The sequence below is a fragment of the Panthera onca genome, chromosome B2 (genome assembly GCF_046562875.1).
Source record: "Panthera onca isolate mPanOnc1 chromosome B2, mPanOnc1 haplotype 2, whole genome shotgun sequence".
Taxonomy (NCBI): Eukaryota; Metazoa; Chordata; class Mammalia; order Carnivora; family Felidae; genus Panthera; species Panthera onca.
In genome coordinates, this window is record NC_138343.1 from 114,162,028 (window position 1) to 114,181,414 (window position 19,387).

The 19,387-nt window shown below is 36.4% G+C and overlaps 1 protein-coding gene across 4 annotated transcripts in view; it reads right to left on the reverse strand.

Annotated features, from left to right (window-relative positions):
- ECHDC1 (ethylmalonyl-CoA decarboxylase 1) overlaps window positions 1-19,256 on the reverse strand; it is a 48,028-nt gene extending 28,772 nt beyond the window's left edge. The window contains exons 1-6 of one of the 4 annotated variants that reach the window (XM_078447287.2): window positions 18,843-19,135; window positions 18,103-18,353; window positions 10,173-10,394; window positions 6,897-7,039; window positions 5,183-5,235; window positions 3,395-3,475 (exon numbers count right to left, since the gene is read on the reverse strand). In XM_078447287.2, coding sequence (XP_078303413.1) covers window positions 3,395-3,475; window positions 5,183-5,235; window positions 6,897-7,039; window positions 10,173-10,394; window positions 18,103-18,118 — 515 coding nt within the window. In that variant the 5' untranslated portion in view covers window positions 18,119-18,353; window positions 18,843-19,135. Of the gene's footprint in view, window positions 1-3,394; window positions 3,476-5,182; window positions 5,236-6,896; window positions 7,040-10,172; window positions 10,395-10,869; window positions 11,060-18,102; window positions 18,354-18,842; window positions 19,136-19,210 lie in introns of those variants that run through there. The other 3 variants (XM_078447286.2, XM_078447290.2, XM_060616607.3) reach the window with 3 other exon arrangements.
- Between the last annotated feature and the right edge of the window lie 131 nt (window positions 19,257-19,387).

Below are 19,387 nucleotides of genomic sequence, written 5' to 3' on the forward strand. Positions count from 1 at the left end.
CAATTGAAAAACTTCAAATGAGGTCTATAGATGAGTTAAAAGTTTTGTAACAATATCAATTTCCTGGCTTAATAATTGTACTGTGGTTATGTATGATATTAACATCTGGAAAAACTGAGTCAAAGTTATATAGGAATTTGTAAATTTTGCAAGTTTTACATAAGTCTGTAATTATTACAAACTGAGAGTTAAAAATATTTTAAAAATTAAAAATCTCAGCTCTTTGAAAAACACTAATAACAAAATAAAAAGGCTGAGAGAATATTCACAATATGTCTATTTGACAAAAATATGCTATATATTTGACTTATATAAATAGACTTTTACCTATAATATATAGTAATAATAATACATAATATGCATAGAAAGCCATACTACTGAGCAACAAAATGAATAAACCACCAATAATATGGAATAACACAGGTGAATCTTGAAAATAAACTGTAGTGGGCACCTGAGTGGCTCAGTTAGTTAAGTGTCAGACTCTTGGTTTTGGCTCAGGTCATGATCTCACAGTTTTGTGAGTTCAGGCTCCGTGTCGGGCTCTGCACTGGCAGCATGGAGCTTGCTTGGGATTCTCTGTCTCTCCTCTCTCTGCCCCTCCCTGACTCATACTGTCTCTGTCTCTCTCAAAATAAATATATAAGCTTAAAAAAAAAAAAAAAGAAAAGAAAACAAGCTGTAGTATATCCATGCAATAAAAAGCTTTTCAACATTAAAAAGGAATGATGTAGTGATACATGATACATAACTGATAAATCTCAAGATAATTATGCTGAATGAAGGAAGCCTGACACACACGCAAGCATACTAAATGAACCTATTTATATAAAATGCTAAAAATAAACCAAAAAAACAAATCTAATTTAGAGTAAAAAGGTGATCAGTGTTTGCCTTGGACTAAGGTGCTAACTTACTGGGAAATGGTACATGCAAACATGTGGGGTTGGTAAAAATGTTCTATATCTGGATTGTAGAGATGGTTACACGGTATAGAATGTAAATTATACCACAACAAAAGTGATTTAAAACTTCTTAAAATGAAGGCTAAAAAAGTCTTTGATTAAATAATATACATCTTTAGGTATTTTTAATTATAGGTTTTTTCTTTTTGATGAGTATCTTTTATATTACCATGACTATTTTCATAGCATTTTAGTACAGTAGATAGATTATAAGATTTAGCTTATATACTTTAAGAATCTGAACTTTGAAAAAAAATAATTAAAAATAATTTTTTTTTTTTAATTTTTTAAAAAATCTGAACTTTAGGGGCACCTAGATGGTTCAGTCAGTTATGTTTCCAACTTCGGCTCAGGTCATGATCTCATGCCCTGCGTCGGGCTCTGTGCTGACAGCTCAGAGCCTGGAGCCTGCTTCAGATCGTGTGTCTCCCTCAGCTCTGCCCATCCCCTGCTCACACTCTGTTTCTCTCACTCTCTCAAAAATAAATAAACATTTAAAAAAAACTTAAAAAAAAAAAAGGAATCTGAACTATGAAAACATGAAAATTTGTGATTCAAAGAAACAGAACTCAAATGGAACAAAAGATCTGAATTAGTCACCTCAACTATTTTTCCTCTAGTCTACCACACCACGTGCCAGGGAGCAATGCTTTTTCTTTAGTATCTGAAAGGGACAGTAAAAATTTTAAACAATGAAAGTCTCCTCTTAGTGTATGCTCCAACATTTTCCTTCCAGCATCAAGTGTATAATGAATAGGAAAAAAGGAGTGAGGCCAGGATTAGCCTTACGGCTGAAAAGCATCCCTAGTGAAAAGAGAATTAGTAAGTTTAAAACTATGCCAGGGGCGCCTGGGTGGCTCAGTCGGTTGAGCGGCCGACTTCGGCTCAGGTCATGATCTCGCGGTCCGTGAGTTCGAGTCCCGCGTCGGGCTCTGTGCTGGCCTCTCAGAGCCTGGAGCCTGTTTCGGATTCTGTGTCTCCCTCTCTCTGTCCCTCCCCCATTCATGCTCTGTCTCTCTCTGTCTCAAAAATAAATAAACGTTAAAAAAAAAAAATTAAAAAAAAAAAAAAAAACTATGCCAAAATATTCCTACACTGGCATTTCTGTAAAAGTGTAAGAGTAGTAAGGCAATCTTATCTATAATCTAATCAATATCATGTGTACATCAATGTGTACCTAGGTTAAGTTTATGCTAAACATCTACATATTCATTAAATCATTTATAAATATTTAGCAGAGATTATTTGTATTTTATAAAGAAACTGAGACTTAGATAAACTAGTTATTTATTTAAAGTCAAATACAGTTGAACCTTGAACAATGTGAGGGTTAGGAGCATTTACTCTCCATGCAGTCAAAAATCTGTGTAGAACTTTAACTCCCCCAAAACTTAACTACTAATAGCCGACTGTTGACCAAAAGCCTTATCAATAACATAAGCAGTCAACTGACATATACTTTTAATGTTATATGTATGAATATACTGTATTGTTACAATAAAGTAGGCCAGAGAATAGAAAATGCTACTAAGAAAATCCTAAGGAAGAGAAAATACATTTACAATACTGTTCTGTATTTATTGAAAAAAACCCCTGTATAAGTGGACCCGTGCATCAAACTCAGGTTATTCAAGGGTCAACTATAGAAAAAAGTGGGAAACTGGGATTGAACCTAAGTCTATCTGACTCCAGTGCTCGGGCTCTTTACTGTTTTGCCATTTTATCCCCAATTATGCTTGCTATATAAGCTATATATACTGCCTTCCATATTTGTACAGATCAAAGAACACTATTATAATGGTTCTCCTTATAGCTGAGCTAGTAGGTCTTAGGAATAGTAACTAAGAACATAGTTTCAAGCACAAGTAAAGCATTAGATTCTACAGAACATCATTCCTATAAAATATAGCTATCCAATATTAAAAAGAATTCTGGAAACTGAGGGCTATTGGTCCCAAATAATTTTCCCTAATTTCATTCCCTAACCAGTCCAAAAGTTCCACAAAGTTACTACACATCACCAAACGGAGAACCTCCCTCTACTGGTAAGAGGACTATCGGAAAAAGCAGTGTCTCTTTCTCCATTCTGTTTTCTCTTTTTTAGTTTTATATTTTTCTCTGTATAATTCTTTTGAATCTTAAAGTTTCATACATTTCATTGACTTCCTTCCCTAGGAATTTTGCTAACATGGATTTCATTTGCTCAAAATCATTTGTTAGCTTTTTGAAATGTATAGTAATAAAGTAATGATAGAGTTATTATTATACTAGATTGACTAAAATTATCTACTTTAATAACAGACAAAAAGAAAATATTCACTAACTGATCATCTTGTTTAAGAATATATACAATATTTATATTCAAGCAAAATATAAATTTGAGCATGTTGATTATATTTGTGGAGGGAGTAAAGCAATTTTCACCTTACCTGAAATCACATGCTGTAGTAAATTCTGCTCCTCCACCCAATGCCCGACCTTGAACCAGTGCAACGCTTATTAAAGGGAGTCTGTTTATTGAAGGAAAAAGGAAAAATGGATGTTAATATTTTTCATTTCAATATTAATTTACAAATATTATTTTTGAAAAACTTGAACTACAGTAGAAACAAATTATTGAACTATGTAACACACCTCAAAGGATAGTGGAACCTTGAGCCTGTATATCATGACGAATAAAGCAGTCTAATTCTTAAGATATAATAATTCATACTAAATGCTATGTAAGTTTATCATACTACCTCCCTGAATCATTATATAGTTTAAGCTATTAACTATATTTTATACATATTACAAATATATAATATGTAATATAAATAAAATTTATAAAGTATAATATATACTATACATGATATATATACTTTATATTTTTTGTACATTACTGTATTTTGTAACTATATATCATGACTTCCTTCCAAATGAATTTTTTAAATATAAAATACAGTTTCTACAACTTCTCAGCAGCTGGCAATCAGGAGTAATTCAATGGGACCTTATCTTACTGCATTTGTATTGATGTCAAGTTTTAGATGGCAAAATTTAAGGCTATATCCAAAGGGAGGAAATGTGGTAGAGAAGACTGAGCTCCAAAACTGTATTATAAAGATTCTTATCAAAAGTCTTTTTATTACTCACTGAAATGATTAATATCTAATTCTATGGAAAGGAATGGGTCTGTGGTAAAAAGAAATCTCTTCACCTTTTCTCTTTGCAAAGAACCACTCCTGGAGGAATATATATTAAAACATAAATCTAAAATGCCTTGAAAGAAAAAAAAAATTTTTTAAAAAATAAATAAATAAAATGCCTTGAAAGTATGGAATATTCTGTAGGTTCTAACCAAAACGCAAACCTGCAGGCCTAAAGTAATGGGAAATTTATTAACAGATTATGTTTCTAAATACAAAGGATTAAAAACACTTTTAAGATTTCTCTAAGAAAAATTCAAATAATAGCGAAGGGAAGGTGAAGTGGTACAAAAACTATGAAAAGACAGTATTTTAGAATAATATTTTGATTCCATTATTCTTTCTAGGCTCTCACATATGAAGAGCACCAAATACAGACTGATGCCCAACTAGTAAATATGCTAAATAACATGAATTTCTTTATTTTTTATAATTTTTAAATTATTTACATTTGGAATACAGAAGTAGAAAGCTAATTAGCCAAAACGTCATAGTTTGTAACCCCAAATGCATAGTGATAAGCCAAGAAGAATTTTCTCCCTTTTCTTCTTCATCTAGATGCAAAGTGAATCCATTTTCCTCAGAAATCGGTAAAAGCCATCACCAATCCATAGGGTTTTTCCTCTCTCTTCTGGATATACACCACTTCACCATACGTTCTACTAATTTTGAATATGAGGTAATCTTTATGTGTCATCTCCTGAACAGTGTCCTTATTCTGCTCCAATACCAGTATTTAACTTTCCCATGGCTATGCCTAAATATAGCTAGTAATATAAGCTCTTCAGGAAAAGTGCTATGTCTTAAATTCTTTTTATCTCTCCCTTCTCTTATCTTTTAGTTAACTGTGCATACTTCACCAACATTTAATTAAATGGCTCTCCTTGATGGCACAAATAAATAGTTCATCATTAAAATAAATATAATTTAAAAATCAAGTTTTTTAAGTGGTGCAAAACAGAACAAATAAGAGCTATTTTTGTTGTTGTTTTTTTTAGAAATCATACCTTAAAAAGAAAGATACGTTACCTCATAAATCTTGTTAAGGTGTTCTGCATGAACATACATAAGGTCATTCCATCCTTTAAATAAGAATAAGCATAAACACATTATAATGTAAATGTATTATATATGAAATACTTAGAAAGCAACAAAGCCAAAAATACACCCAACTTTTTTTTTTATGAGGTTTTCATTTAAAACTCTTTGATGCTGTTAGAAATGCAAATGATGTAGTATTTGATTTTGTTGACCTTCTAGGGCTCCTTGAGCTCTGCATGAGATATTAGCAAAGACTTGGACATGAGAGTCATATTACATACCCCAGAAGAGTGTGAAGTTCTACTCAAGGTAATTTGGGGGAAAGAAGTATAAGATACACCACCTGTTATCCCAAATTCTGATCTCCTAAGAATATATAAAAAACAAATTTCTTAAAAGTACAGTTGACCCTTGAACAACACAGGTTTGAATGGCATGGGTCCACTTACATGTGGATTTTTTATAGTCCAGTACTATAAATATGTATTCTCTTATGATTTTTTTTTTTACCCTAGAGAGAGACAGCATGCCCAAGCAGGTTGAGTGGAAGGGGCAAAGGGAGAGAGAGACAGAATCTCAAGCACAATCCACACTCAATTCAAGCAAGCTCCACACTCAGCACGGAGCCCAACACAGGGCTCAATCTCACAACCCTAGGATCGTGACCTGAGTCAAAAGCTAGAGTCGGATGCTCAACCAATTGAGCCACCACCCAGGTGCCCCACTATGATTTTCCTAATAATGCTTTTTTTCTGTAACTTACTTTATTGTAAGAATACAGTATATAATAACTATAACATAGAAAGCGTGTTAATCTACTGTTTGTTATCGGTAAAGCTTCCCACTCAACAATAAGCTATTAGGAAGTTAAGTTATTGGGCGCCTGGGTGGCGCAGTCAGTTAAGCGTCCGACTTCAGCCAGGTCACGATCTCGCGGTCCGTGAGTTGGAGCCCCGCGTCAGGCTCTGGGCTGATGGCTCGGAGCCTGGAGCCTGCTTCCAGTTCTGTGTCTCCCTCTCTCTCTGCCCCTCCCCCGTTCATGCTCTGTCTCTCTGTGTCTCAAAAATCAATAAACGTTAAAATAAAAAATAAAAAATAAAAAAAATTAAAAATAAATAAATAAAAATAAAACATCATTACCTATATACAGCCCAAACCTATAATTAAATGGCAATGATTAAATTTTTCCTTTTCCTTCCCCCCCACCACACCTTTTTTTTTTTTTAACCTAGGAGATATGGGTGGAAGTTCCTAGGTTCCTTGAAAGACAATGGAAGATGATTAGGATTCCTTTCCTATCAGCGCAGTTCAAAAGCAAATGTTTTAATCATTACCATTTGTTGAAGCCTACTACGTGCCAAAGCACTGCTGGGTACTTTATATATGTACCTCATATAAAATTCCTCATCATGAGATGCTAAGGGTCTTCCACTTAAAAGAATTCAAATTCCTGCTGGTTTTAATGGGCTTTAGTGATTGCTAATCTTCTTGCCCTTCCTTTTCTTCCCCTCCATTACTTTACAATATTGCAACCTAATCTATAAGAAGAAAACTAAAACCTCTGACCCTTGGAAGCCTCTTAATATTATCCTGATCATTATGATGATAGCTATCATAATAACCATATGTAAAACATCAATATCTCAGTGATAAATATCTGACACGCATGTGGAATCTAGTGCACAATTCATAGAATACTTGCCTCTGGAGTCCCTAGTGCTTTCACAGCATTCAAATCAGATCCTGAGGAGAAAGTATTTTTTGCCCCACGGACAATGAGACCTTTCCCCTCTGTCCAATTTTCCAATTCAATCACTTTTTCCAGAAGTTGTAGAATCATAACTCCTGCCACAGAGAAGAAGACGAATCAAAGTACATAAGATACCAGAAAAACAGAAATAATTTAAAGCCATCAGGCATCAAACATGACTCTTAGATCCTACATTTGATAAATATTTACTAAATATCTATCAAATGCCTATTGTGTTGGTACCATGGGGTATACACAAAAGAGGTATACATGACAGCCACTGCTTTCAAAGTTTACAATGTTAGTAATCTTTTTCTTTCTCTGTCTGAATTAAGAAATCACACAAATACATAGCTAGGTAGAAAATGAGAATATATCATACATGTCCTAGGAATAAGAAAATTAAATAAATAAGGGTATGGTGGGAAGAAAAAATTATTCCTTAGGTAAAAATCAGATATAGTCCTGGGGCGACTGGGTGGCTCAGTCGGTTGAGCCTCCGACTTCGGCTCAGGTCACGATCTCACGGTCTGTGAGTTCAAGCCCCGCGTTGGGCTCTGTGCTGACAGCTCGGAGCCTGGAGCCTGCTTCAGATTCTGTGTCTCCCTCTCTCTCTGGCCCTCCCCCATTCATGCTCTGTCTCTCTGTCTCAAAAATAAATAAACATTAAAAAAAATTTTTTTTTTTTAAATCAAATATAGTCCTGACTTCACAATAGTACGTGTTGTCTTAGGCAACAAGCTCAACAAGCATTATTAAAATCAACAAGCTCATAACAAGAGTTATGCCTATATTCCTAACTCAAATATAGTTCTGCTCCAGAAGACTGAGATCTTACAATCTATTGGGTATATGGTATACAAAACAAAGTATAATATTCCTACTCTACTCACATGAGAACTATTATAATAGATGTTAGTTCAGGAAAGGGATAGTACATAGCATCTTGTTCCACAGCTGACAGACTATGCTCTGAGTAGCCCAAGGCATACTCTGAAAGTACTTCATAGGCTGCCAATAAGATGTCTACCAACCATCAATTTATAGATTACATTTTTACCTTGATATCATTCCAAAATTCTACTGGAGTTTCTTTATAATGAACAAATTTTAAATGGGAATAGGAAGGACTATAACTCTTATCTGTGGTGGTCTTCCAAGTTCATAAAGTTCATAATGCTGTCAACATGATTAAGTTTACTCTTTGAAAGAAAATATTTTAGAAGACAATATAAAGATCAAAACAGAAGGTTAAAACTGGCAAAGACTCTGTATCACAAGGTTCCAAAACTTACTATACAGGCCCCATTAAACTATGTATACTATTCTGGAACATAAACCCCAGGATATCAAGAACTATTATTTTCTTTGCCATTTTCTGAAGTAACCAGTAATGAAGTAGTTCCACAATAAATTTTAATGTTGTTGATTCACAAGTAGATTCCACATGTATAGAAAGTTAGAATCCTTTCCAACTGCTAATTATGACCTAACTAAAATAGTAGCCCTTCCCAAGGATGTTCTAGGTGTTTTATAAATATAGTTCTTGCTCTCAAAATTTATACAGTCCAGTAGCATTTTACAAAAAAATAAAAATAAAAATAAATAAAAAACACAGTCATTTAGCACAAGAATAAATCTATATAGATAAATATGGACCTTCAATCATCCCTAATATTTAAGCTTCTAAAAAAATGGCCTTAAGTATGAGACATCTATACCAGTAGTTAATCTTGAACTCATCTTTTTTACTCTGGTAAACTAAGCATTAAGTGTTAGAAGAAAGCTTAAAGAGTAGCTGGTTGGGTAATTTTCAAACCAGAGCCTTGAGGTTTGAAAATTGTGTGGTGTGGGGCTCACTCAACTTCTCCCAGACCAAGTCAACCAAACACCATTACCCAAGTCAAAGCATCTCTGCTTGTATTCATTTTAAACATCAGCCATCAAATTAGTATTTGTTTCCATTTGAATAAAAATCTTTACTAATATAAATTATTTGTACTTATTCAGTAGTAAATTAGACTATTAATCTAATTTTCTAGAGCAGTCTTTTCTAATTTTACTTTTCCTAGGTTAATATTAAAATTAGCTTTTATTCTCTGAACCAATTGAGGGTATGGAGTTGCATGGTCCAATAAAGTAGCCACCATCCATATCTAGCTACTGAGCACTTGAAATGTGGCTAGTCTAAACTGAGATGTGCATTTATGTGTAAAGTACACACCACATTCAAAAAGTTGGTATAAAAAAAGGGAAAACAACATATAAATAATTTTTCATATGAGTCACATGTTGAACTATTAATATACTGGGATATAAAGTACTTTATTAAAACTAATTTCACCTGTTTCCTTTTACTTTTTAAAAATATGGTACAAGAAAATTTAAATTTACATATGTGGTTCACATCTGTGTATACTTCTACTGGATAGCACTAAGAGAGAGAGAGAGAGAGAGAGAGACATCTCTGAATTATGATAAGAGAAAAGAAAAGTTATCTTGTGTTTTAAAGACCCACCATGACTAACTTACAAAGTTTACAGTCTACTAAATTAGGTCTCAAGGTATGAAAATTTATAGAGGTATTTTTAAGCTCAGTATTTCAAATACTACAGAATATAATTTACCCTCCATGACGGGCATAACAGACAAATTGCCGAAGTCACCTTGACTGGGTAGTCAGCAAGGTTATTTATTAGCTCTTAACAACCCACAAGGAACACAAGGTACATCACTGACAGACAAAAATTACCAAAATCATCTTGAAACAGGGAGAAATGCTACAGTCAGCGGTGTTACTCAGCTCTTGCATAACATCACAATAGCATAGTTCAAATTTGAGCTTTGGCACAAAATTACAAATTACCACGTCCTGGACTTTCAGGTCCCTTAAACAGGAAATTCTTACATGCCCAAGAATGCTGCTTGGCAAACAGAAGGTACTTACCAGTATCTAAGAGTTAGGAAATGATGCAATACATTGCCAAGTGCAAGATTAATTTCCAAGTTTCCTTTTTATCAACATCTGTATTCATGGATTTTTTAAAAAGATTAAAATATTCACAATTAATAAAAAATGTTCCTGGTTCAAGTGATGGTTAGGGTTTTCAGTGCGAGTGTATGTGTTCCAAGAGTACCACAACATTCAAGAATTGTCACTAGAGATAAAAATATGTGATAGCAGCTTAGATTTAGTGTCATTCTTTAGCAAAAGAAAGATCTCTATACCTGAGAAGGCATTCATTTTACTTGGATTGTTCAGGGTAAGAATGCCAATACCACTATCTTCCTTCTGAAGGTCAATGGATCCACCAGGAAACTGCTCAAGTTTTTTTTTTACTTCTTCTTCATGGAAGCCATGGGATGTATTATAAAGTGACAATCCCGTTTGATGTAGTAATTTTGTCCTCACAGATAAAGATGATGTCTTCAAAAGACTTCTTGCCATTTCTGGAAAACAGAAAGAAGTACGCAGTGGTCCAGATGAACACTTTTCCAATATTGTATGTTAATAGGTTTTAGTGATAGACCTTTCTGTTTAATTGGGAGTACTTTCCCACTCGTAAAAGCACTCCGAGGAGATGGTCGGTATGGAAATCCTTCTGTTTTGTCTCCTCAAACCAAATAATTCACAAAGTATATCATTTCAGTATATCACTGAGAGATGATGATATAGTTACAGTGCACTGACTGGGATCCAATACACTAGGAAGATTTAGAAAAATGTTGCTGTTCTGTGTTTAGCACCATCTCCTGCTTCCTGGTAAGTCTTTCTCATGATAGTAGTTCTTCCTCCAACTCTTTGACTTTTGCAAAATCTAAGAATAAATTGTCCAGTGTCTCCTTGGAAACAGTCTCTATGCAGAAATGCTACAAGGGCAATCCCATTCTCTCACAGAAGTTTCATTCTTAGCATTATCCTTACCTTATGCAAAGCTTTCATAGGAAAAACTGAGGAAAATGGGGAAAGAAATAGGAATATGTGCATGGTTTCTTTGCTCCTCAGCATTCTGTCACTCTTCTCACTTTATATATACATCCTGGGCAATCTCACCTTAGCCCATAGGTTTTTTTGCCCTATGTAAGCATTTTTGTTGACCTAAAACATACATTCAGAACAGTAAACAAGTCATAGGATACAGCTCAAATCATAAGTTTCATAAGGTAAAAACACTTAAGTCAATAATACCCAGACCAAGAAACAGAACATGAAACTCAGGTCTGTTGTGTCCTCTCTCAGTCCAACTCCAAACAAAGATAACAACTATCCTGACTTCTAATACCCTAAATTCATTTTTCTATTTTTGAATTTTATATATATTCAATAGTATATATTATTTTGTGCCTTTTCAACTATGTTTGTGACATCCATTATTATTATATGTATTTACAGTCTAAACAGTCCATTACTCTTTGTATTTTATATGAATACACCTCAATCTATTCTAATGTATGCATTCTGTTGGCTATATCTAAAAATGGAATTATTTGGTTGGGCTGCAGCTGACTTATACTGATTGCTAAACACTGCAATAAAATTATTGGGCAAATAGCCTGGGTAGCTCAGTCAGTTAAGCTTCCAACTTCGGCTCAGGTCATGATCTCACAGCTTGTAGGTTCGAGCCTCGTATCAGGCTCTGTGCTGACAGCTCAGAGCCTGGAGACTGCTTCCAATTCTGTGTCTCCCTCTCTCTCTCTGTCCCTCTCCCCTTCACGCTCTATCTCCTTCTCTCAAAAGTAAATAAACATTAAAAAAAAATTTTTTTTAAAGAAAAGAACACCGCAATCCAGGTATAAGTCTAGAGGCCAGTGGTACTTGTAGAAAAACCAAATTCCGGGTCACCTGGGTGGCTCACTCGGTTAAGTGTCCAACTTTGGCTTAAGTCATGATCTTGTGGCTCATGAGTTCAAGACTGGCATCAGGCTGAGTGCTGACAGCTCAGAGACTGGAGCCTGCTTCTGATTCTGTGTCTCCCTCTTTCTCTGCCCCTCCCCCACTCATGCTCTCTCTCTGCCTCAGAAATAAACATTTAAAAAAAAAAAAAAAAAAAAGCCAAAATAACTTCCTAAGGCATGTGAAGGAAAATGATCAGAAAAAGAAGGAAGCCAAAGGGAAAGGTACTTGGGTTCAACTCAAGGGCTAGCCTGCTCCACTCAGAGAAGCACATTTGGTGAGAACCAGTGAAAAGGAGCCTGAGCTGCTGGAACATATTCTCTATGAATTTAGGGCATGGTAAGTATAAAAGAAAAGAAAGAAAAAAAAAATCTCAAGAATGCAAAAGAAAAAAAGTTGTGAGGCGTTCTTTGCTTTCCTAAAGACAAGTTTCGACAAGATTAGCAATTAAGATATTTTAAACCAAGATAGTATTCTTTTCCAGATTTAAAGTAGATAAAAAATTAAAAAAGGGTTAGGGGCACATAAAGCATGTAACTCTGAATCTCAGGGTCATGAGTTCAAGCCCCACAAAGAGCATGGAGCCTACTCTAAAAAAAAAAAAAGAAAAAGAAAAAAAAAGGCCAGAGTGGGGGCGGGGGTGGGCGGTAGTTGAATAGTTTCGTTGCAATGAGGGCCATTAAGGAAACCACACTCATGTGAAGGTTTTTTGTTTGTTTTTTTTGTTTTTTTTTTTTTTCCATGTGAAGGTTTTAATGGCCAAGAAGTTCATAGATTGGTGGGGGTGGGGAGGGTACCTGGCTGGCTTAGTCAGAACAGCATGCAACTCTTGACCTCCAAGTTTCAGGGTCATGAGTTCAAGCCCTATTGTTGGGTGTAGAGATTACTTAAATAAAAACCTAAGTTAGGACACCTGGGTAACTTAGTTAAGCATCCAATTCTTGATTTCGGCTCAGGTCATGGTCTCAGTTCATGGGATCGAGCCCCACGTCAGGCACTGCACAGACAGCATCGGCCTGCTTGAGGTTCTCACTCTCTCCCTCTTTCTCTGCCCCTCCCCTGAATATGCACAGAACTCTCTTTCTCTCTCAAAATAAATAAATGAACTTAAAAAAAAAAATTAAAAATTAAAACAAAAAGAAATTCATAGACTGGAATCCTAATGTATAAACACCTACATATGATAAAAGCATTTGGTAAAGTATAATTAGTAATGATTAAATGGGTATTTACTGAGTTACTAATGACCTCCCCTTTGCTAACTGTTTCAAAGAGAAAAAAAGTAACTTTACCTGAAAGGGCGGGCCTACGCTGGCCGACTCCATCTTGTTCTGTGTTCTCCACCTTGAATGACTATGTCCCCGACATGACCCCTTTTCCGGGAAAATCAGACACCTCAGACCGCGCCTCCTCCCCTTGAGTAACCTCCCGCTCACCCGTTCAAACTTCCTGATCAAAACACGCCCAGTAACAGGACTCCGACCCTTCCCCAGCCAATCGGCCGAGGCCACGACCCTTCCCCAGCCAATCGGCTGAGGCCACAGCCATTACCTCACCAACTGCCCCTAGACCCCTATAAAACCTTTGTGCTTTTGAAACTCGCTCTCTCTCCCTGGTATCTCACCGCTTCGTCGGTGCAGGTAGGGGATTGAGCTCGAGCTAGCTCGAATAAAGGTTCTTTTGCTTTTGCATCGGACTCGGCTCCCTAGTGGTCTTTGGGGATCACGAATTCTGGGCATAACATTACCCTCAAAAATTTTTTAGTTTTATCAAAGAAACAAAATATGCACATAAAAAGCAAAAATAATTCAACTATCTAATTGAAAACAGAACAAAGTCCCTCTTTTCCTTAAGCTCTATTAGAGATTTACATCAAACTTAAAATATAGTCTTAACTTCATAAAAGAGTTTTTCTTCTTCACCAGTAAACTTTTAGTATGAAATATAAGGATTTTCTATAGGCAAAAATGGATCAAAAAATATTAAATATAAAATATTATGATATTTTATTTCACTTCATTCTAAGTTTTAAAATTCTAAGCAGAAGCACAACAGAAATCAGGCAATATCCTAATTTTGCTGGGGAGTAACCAAAAGAAAATATAAACCAGCTTTTCTTTGCAGTGTCTTATGGCCGAAATATTGACAGGGGAGCCACCTTTAAAATACTCTCATTTTACATATTTTCAGAGTATCATTTCTTCAGAAGATTATGTTATTACTAAACTGTTAGCATAAAAATTGTATAGTTCCTCTTCTCTCCGCAAAACAAATCTAGAAAAAAACAAAACAGGGCCCACGTTTCCTTTTCACAATTAAAGTTTACCTTTTGTCAAATTTTGAAAACAACACAAAAGTTCTCAAAGTTCTCTCTCTACTTTTGTTCCAAATACATATACATTTTTTAATGAATTGTCAATTTATAAAAACCTTTAAAACTTGAGACATTATTTCATGTAACTCCATAGATAGAAACACAAGCCTTTTGAATGGACAAGAACATATTTTATATATAGGCTATCTGATTAAATCAAATATTTATGAGATGGTTATGAAATTGTGCAGCAATTTTGTTCATGTTATTTCCATAAAAGATTATTTTTGTTTCATGATTTGAAATTCAAGTTGTATTATAGTTGGTAAGAGTAAAAATAAATGAAAACATTAAAAATGAAGAAAGCTATTGCCTGAGTCACCTAACACATTAGGTCTCAGAACATGGGTTTTTTTTCCTTAACCTAGGTAATGGGTACGTAGGTATCCATCTTCTGTTGTTGTTCTTTAAACTCTTTTTATGTATTTTTCACTATATGCATGTATGCTACATTTCTCAATAAACTTTTTTAACTGAAGGATATCATTCCAAACTTTGGGGCTGTCTCTGGTTTTACCAGTAATTTCTCCCAATCTTCTAAACCGCCAATTTCAAAACTAGTTTCTTAAATACTCTAGTTCTTTACATAGAAGATACTACACAAGGAACACAAGTATTGCATGAGCGACCACATAGGTGTACCTGGTCTCTGGCCGGTTTGGCAATTAATAAAGAGTCCTTATTAAAGATAGTGATATTTCTTAAAAATCAATGTATAACCAGAAACTACATAATAAAGAGTTAGAAATGCAGCTTCTGCCTCCAGTAAATAAAAAAATTCTTATGGGCAGGACTGCATATTATTCATAGCCTTTAGCACACAGAGGCTATATATTTAATATTTGTGGAACTAAATGACCCCTAATGTGGTTATTACTGTGAAGGGATGACAGTACCTAACCATCATTTTCTAAACTAAATATAAGATCTCTGTCTGCAAAATAGAAAAGGTTTATTTCACTGTTGGTTTTCTAGGAAATGCCAAGTCCAGGATATGTAGTTACAAATGCACAAAGGTATGATTTTCTTTTCATGTTTACAAAATGGGTTTGCATACAACACAATTTCTATTGTTTCATTAAAAATATTAACACTTTTTAATAAGTGAAGTTAAGTAATGAATAGTAAGACATTACCTATCAATAGTATGGGCAGTTGGTAATACGTATCTTACAAGGAGCTGGTTAGTAACAGTCTTCGTTCTTTAACTATGTAACAAGATTTCTCTCACAAGAAGAATCTTTTTTTTTTTTTTTTTTTAATTTTTTTTTCAACGTTTTTTATTTATTTTTGGGACAGAGAGAGACAGAGCATGAACGGGGGAGGGGCAGAGAGAGAGGGAGACACAGAATCGGAAACAGGCTCCAGGCTCCGAGCCATCAGCCCAGAGCCCGACGCGGGGCTCGAACTCACAGACCACGAGATCGTGACCTGGCTGAAGTCGGACGCTTAACCGACTGCGCCACCCAGGCGCCCCTCACAAGAAGAATCTTAAGGCGGGCTTGGCCTGTTACATTCTCTTTCTCAGGATGAGAGGCAATTTACACAGTGATACTGAAGTGAATACTTAGTAACTATTTGTGGCAAACTTAAATGGTGAACCTGAGATTTGACCTATTTTGCTTCACCTTCCCTTCTTCACCTTCCAAAGGAGGATATTGGTTTTCAGTGTTCTATAGCTCTGTGTACTAGGCAACCAAAGTGAAACTATCCGCCCTGGGACTGCTATTTTGGATTTGCTTAGTTCTTTCTATTCTCCCTTCTTTTGCACACACAAGCACCCTGCGCCCTCTCTCTTGAGCACGCTCACGCTCTCGCGCTCGCTCTCTCTCTCTCTCTCTCTCTCTCTCTCTCTCTAAGAGGTTTATGTGATAAAAGGAACCTGGGATTTTGCCTTTATCTTGTCCCATTTGAAGAAGATCAAATACAGTAGGGCTCAGGGTTCCTTGGGCCTGCCTCCAGTCTAGGGAAAATAAGCTCATAAGATCACTTGTCAGGTCAGTTCACAAAACTGAAAGGCCTACATAAGACAGTCAGAGTCAAATACAATATATCCAGTTTGCTCTATGCATGCTTTGCTCCTGGGGATGTCAGATACAGAACAGAAACCCAATGGCAAATTCAACTGAGGCAAAGGTCCTGATCTTTTCCATATTTACCATGACTTCAGCATTTAAAAAAGTGCCCCCCAAAACTTGATAAGGACTTCAATGGCTATTTTCAAAAACTAAATTTGCCTGTGTTTTCCACAATATTCTGTTTAGGGAAAAGAACAAAGAGTTAAACTAGAAAATAAGGAATAAGGCTTACAAAACCATTAGCATTTTTAATTATTCTTGTGGGATAATAAAATCAATAAACAATATATCATCTTCTCTCTTGTAAGGAGCCTGTTCTATCCTCATCTATTACCTCTCCAATATCTAACAACACAAAGGCAATTGACATAGATGCCATGAGATCTATTACCTCCTTACTTTAAATCATTACAAAATTAAACATACATATGACTAACATTTTTTCTCTCCTTCCCCATTCCTATCCTTCTTCCACTCCTAACTCTCCCTTATTTTCTCTCCTCTCTTCATATTTCCTTGTCTGTGCCACAGAAGAGTAACACAAAAACTCGAGGGCACTGCTTAAGCCTACTAGGTTTGCTGACCTCAAGTTTAGAAATCATATTCTAGAAATTTGGTAATAGCCTATTATGTATACATCATCCCAATTCTAAATTCTAAGACCAAATTAGACAAGAGTTCAGTGCTAAGGAGATGATAAATTATCAGCCACTATGAAAATACTATAGTGTCTGAAAGTATATGTGTACGAACAAGGGTTGAGATTCAGGTTCTGTGTAAGGATGCAGTTAAACAGTCAGCATTTTGGATCTGTTCCAGAATCATAAGGCAATGGAAAAGTTCTGAGGAATTTACGATTTTATAAACTTTATTCATGACAAAACGTATGTTTAAAACTTGTTGTAAAGGATATTTTGCTGTCCTGCCAGAGTTAGACCAGTGGAATGAGCTCACAACCAAGCCGCTGGAAAAGGCAAAGAGAAGAAAGGTCCTGACGTCCAAGATCAAATGTGTTACTCTCTCCAACTGTTTTTTAAAGTTCTGCAAAGGATCAAATAGTTCCCCTCCCTGCACAGGAAATAAGCTAGCTTTTCTCTTAAAAGCCATCTGTAACCCGTTTTACCATCTGCTGCATTTATTGAATACAGAAAATTAACACAAATGCATACTTAATAAGAAAACAATTAGCCCGAGGGAGGTGGTAAACAGCAAAAAAGTCAGAAAGATTCTATTTAAGACTGTCCAAACATGACTTGTTTTTCAAGTTTTGGTTTCACTTGAGACTGTCGTTATATACCTTTTGAGCTTTATCACATGCCATCATACACACACCTCTTCATACAGCCAAAATGAACTTTTAGTTTCTCAAATCCTTCAGGTTTTTCTCTTTGTTCCTCACGTCTATATATGTGATCCCTCTCCTGTAACACTTTTCACTTCCGCAGAGTAACTCCTAGTCATCTCCTTTAATACTTAGGCTACATAAAATACTGTTTGCTTGCACAGCATTTATATTCTTTTTTCACTTCCGCAGAGTAACTCCTAGTCATCTCCTTTAATACTTAGGCTACATAAAATACTGTTTGCTTGCACAGCATTTATATTCTTTTTTCCCCCCACGTAATTACTCGTTTAACCGACGTTGCCACGGGATTTTGGAAAGCAAGGCCTTTGCAACGCTTAGAATGGTTTTGACAAATAATGTAAGACAATAATAATTTGGCAAACAAGTATTAAGAATCCATAATGCCTTAGGAGGCTTAAGAATCTGTCCACAAAAGAACTATCCACTTTCTTATTCCCGTCACTCACCCTGTTTCAACTCCATTCTTACAAGCTGGTTTCTCTTCCTGAAATGCAACTATTAACTACTTCTCTTTCAGATCCGGCAAGGGGAGATCAAGAAAGGATCAGCTGTTTTCTTGCTATGCTCCTCCCTCTCCCAGTAGACTTCACAATAACATCTTCCCCCAAAGCTTATTTCCTCCAATAGAGTGCAAAGTTTCACAAAAGGGGTCCTCTGTTATTCTTGCCCAGGCCGTTTATCTCTATATCTCTAGCACCTAGAGCCAACAGTTGGTAAACAGGAGGTTCTCAGAGTTGGAAAAGAAAGGGAGCTGGCGGGGTCGATACACTTTTTTTCTCAAGGTCCCATAAGCCCTTTAAACACGTAACTTAAGTAACCAGTGGTTTTAATCCCCTACATTTGTGACCCTTGTGTGTGGTGTAGCATTAAAAGGATTCTCGAGGCTCAAAAGTATTTTAGAATTAAAGAACCCTTACCAAAAATGATTTGGACATTTTTCTGTTGTTATTGAAAAGTCGGCTGGACGAAACAAATAATGTCTTAATTAAGCAAAATAATTTAATACACAGGACAAATCCAGAAGTCCTAGGGAACATCACCCACCCTGTCTATGCCTGAAAAGTATTTAGAATTTAAACTAGTGCGTTGAAATCATGTCTCCCCGTTCTTTTGAAAACGCTAATGTAGGCTATTTTGCCACAACCCTTAGTAAAGTTTTACTCTTTTCCCAAGTGCCCTCCTTCACCTCGCAAAGTCCGTCAGCGGCGCTCGGCACTGCGTCCCCACGCCCAGCAGAGGGCAGTGGACCTCCGCAATGGCGTCACTAGGCACGCGCCAGTGAGCCCGGGCGGGTCCCCGCTTGTAATTCGTACGGAGAAGCGTTAAAGCCCATGACTCAGCGACAAGCTAGAGTCCTGTCCTAGATGACACTTAAAGGGCAGCCCCTACAGCCACGCAGTGCAGTACGCCTCGAAGCAGGCAACCTCCTTTTCCGCTCCCCCACGACCCTCTTCCGCTTCCCGCCCCCTTTTATCCGCTCCCCCGCGACCCTTTCCCTCTTGCCGGAACCTCCCCTTGGTTCCGCCTCAGGCCCTCCCGTTACCGCCGTCCTACCTCTTCTCGTTTTCTTTAGATTCTTTCGCATCCCTTCTCTCTCACGCGCGCCTTTTTCCTTTCTCCTGCGGGAGAATCCCGGAAATCCCGCCCCGCCAGGAAGCGCCCCATTTTCCCGGCGTGGTGGCGGGCTTGAGTGGGCCCTCTCTTAGGTCCTGAGCGAGCCGGAGGTTAATG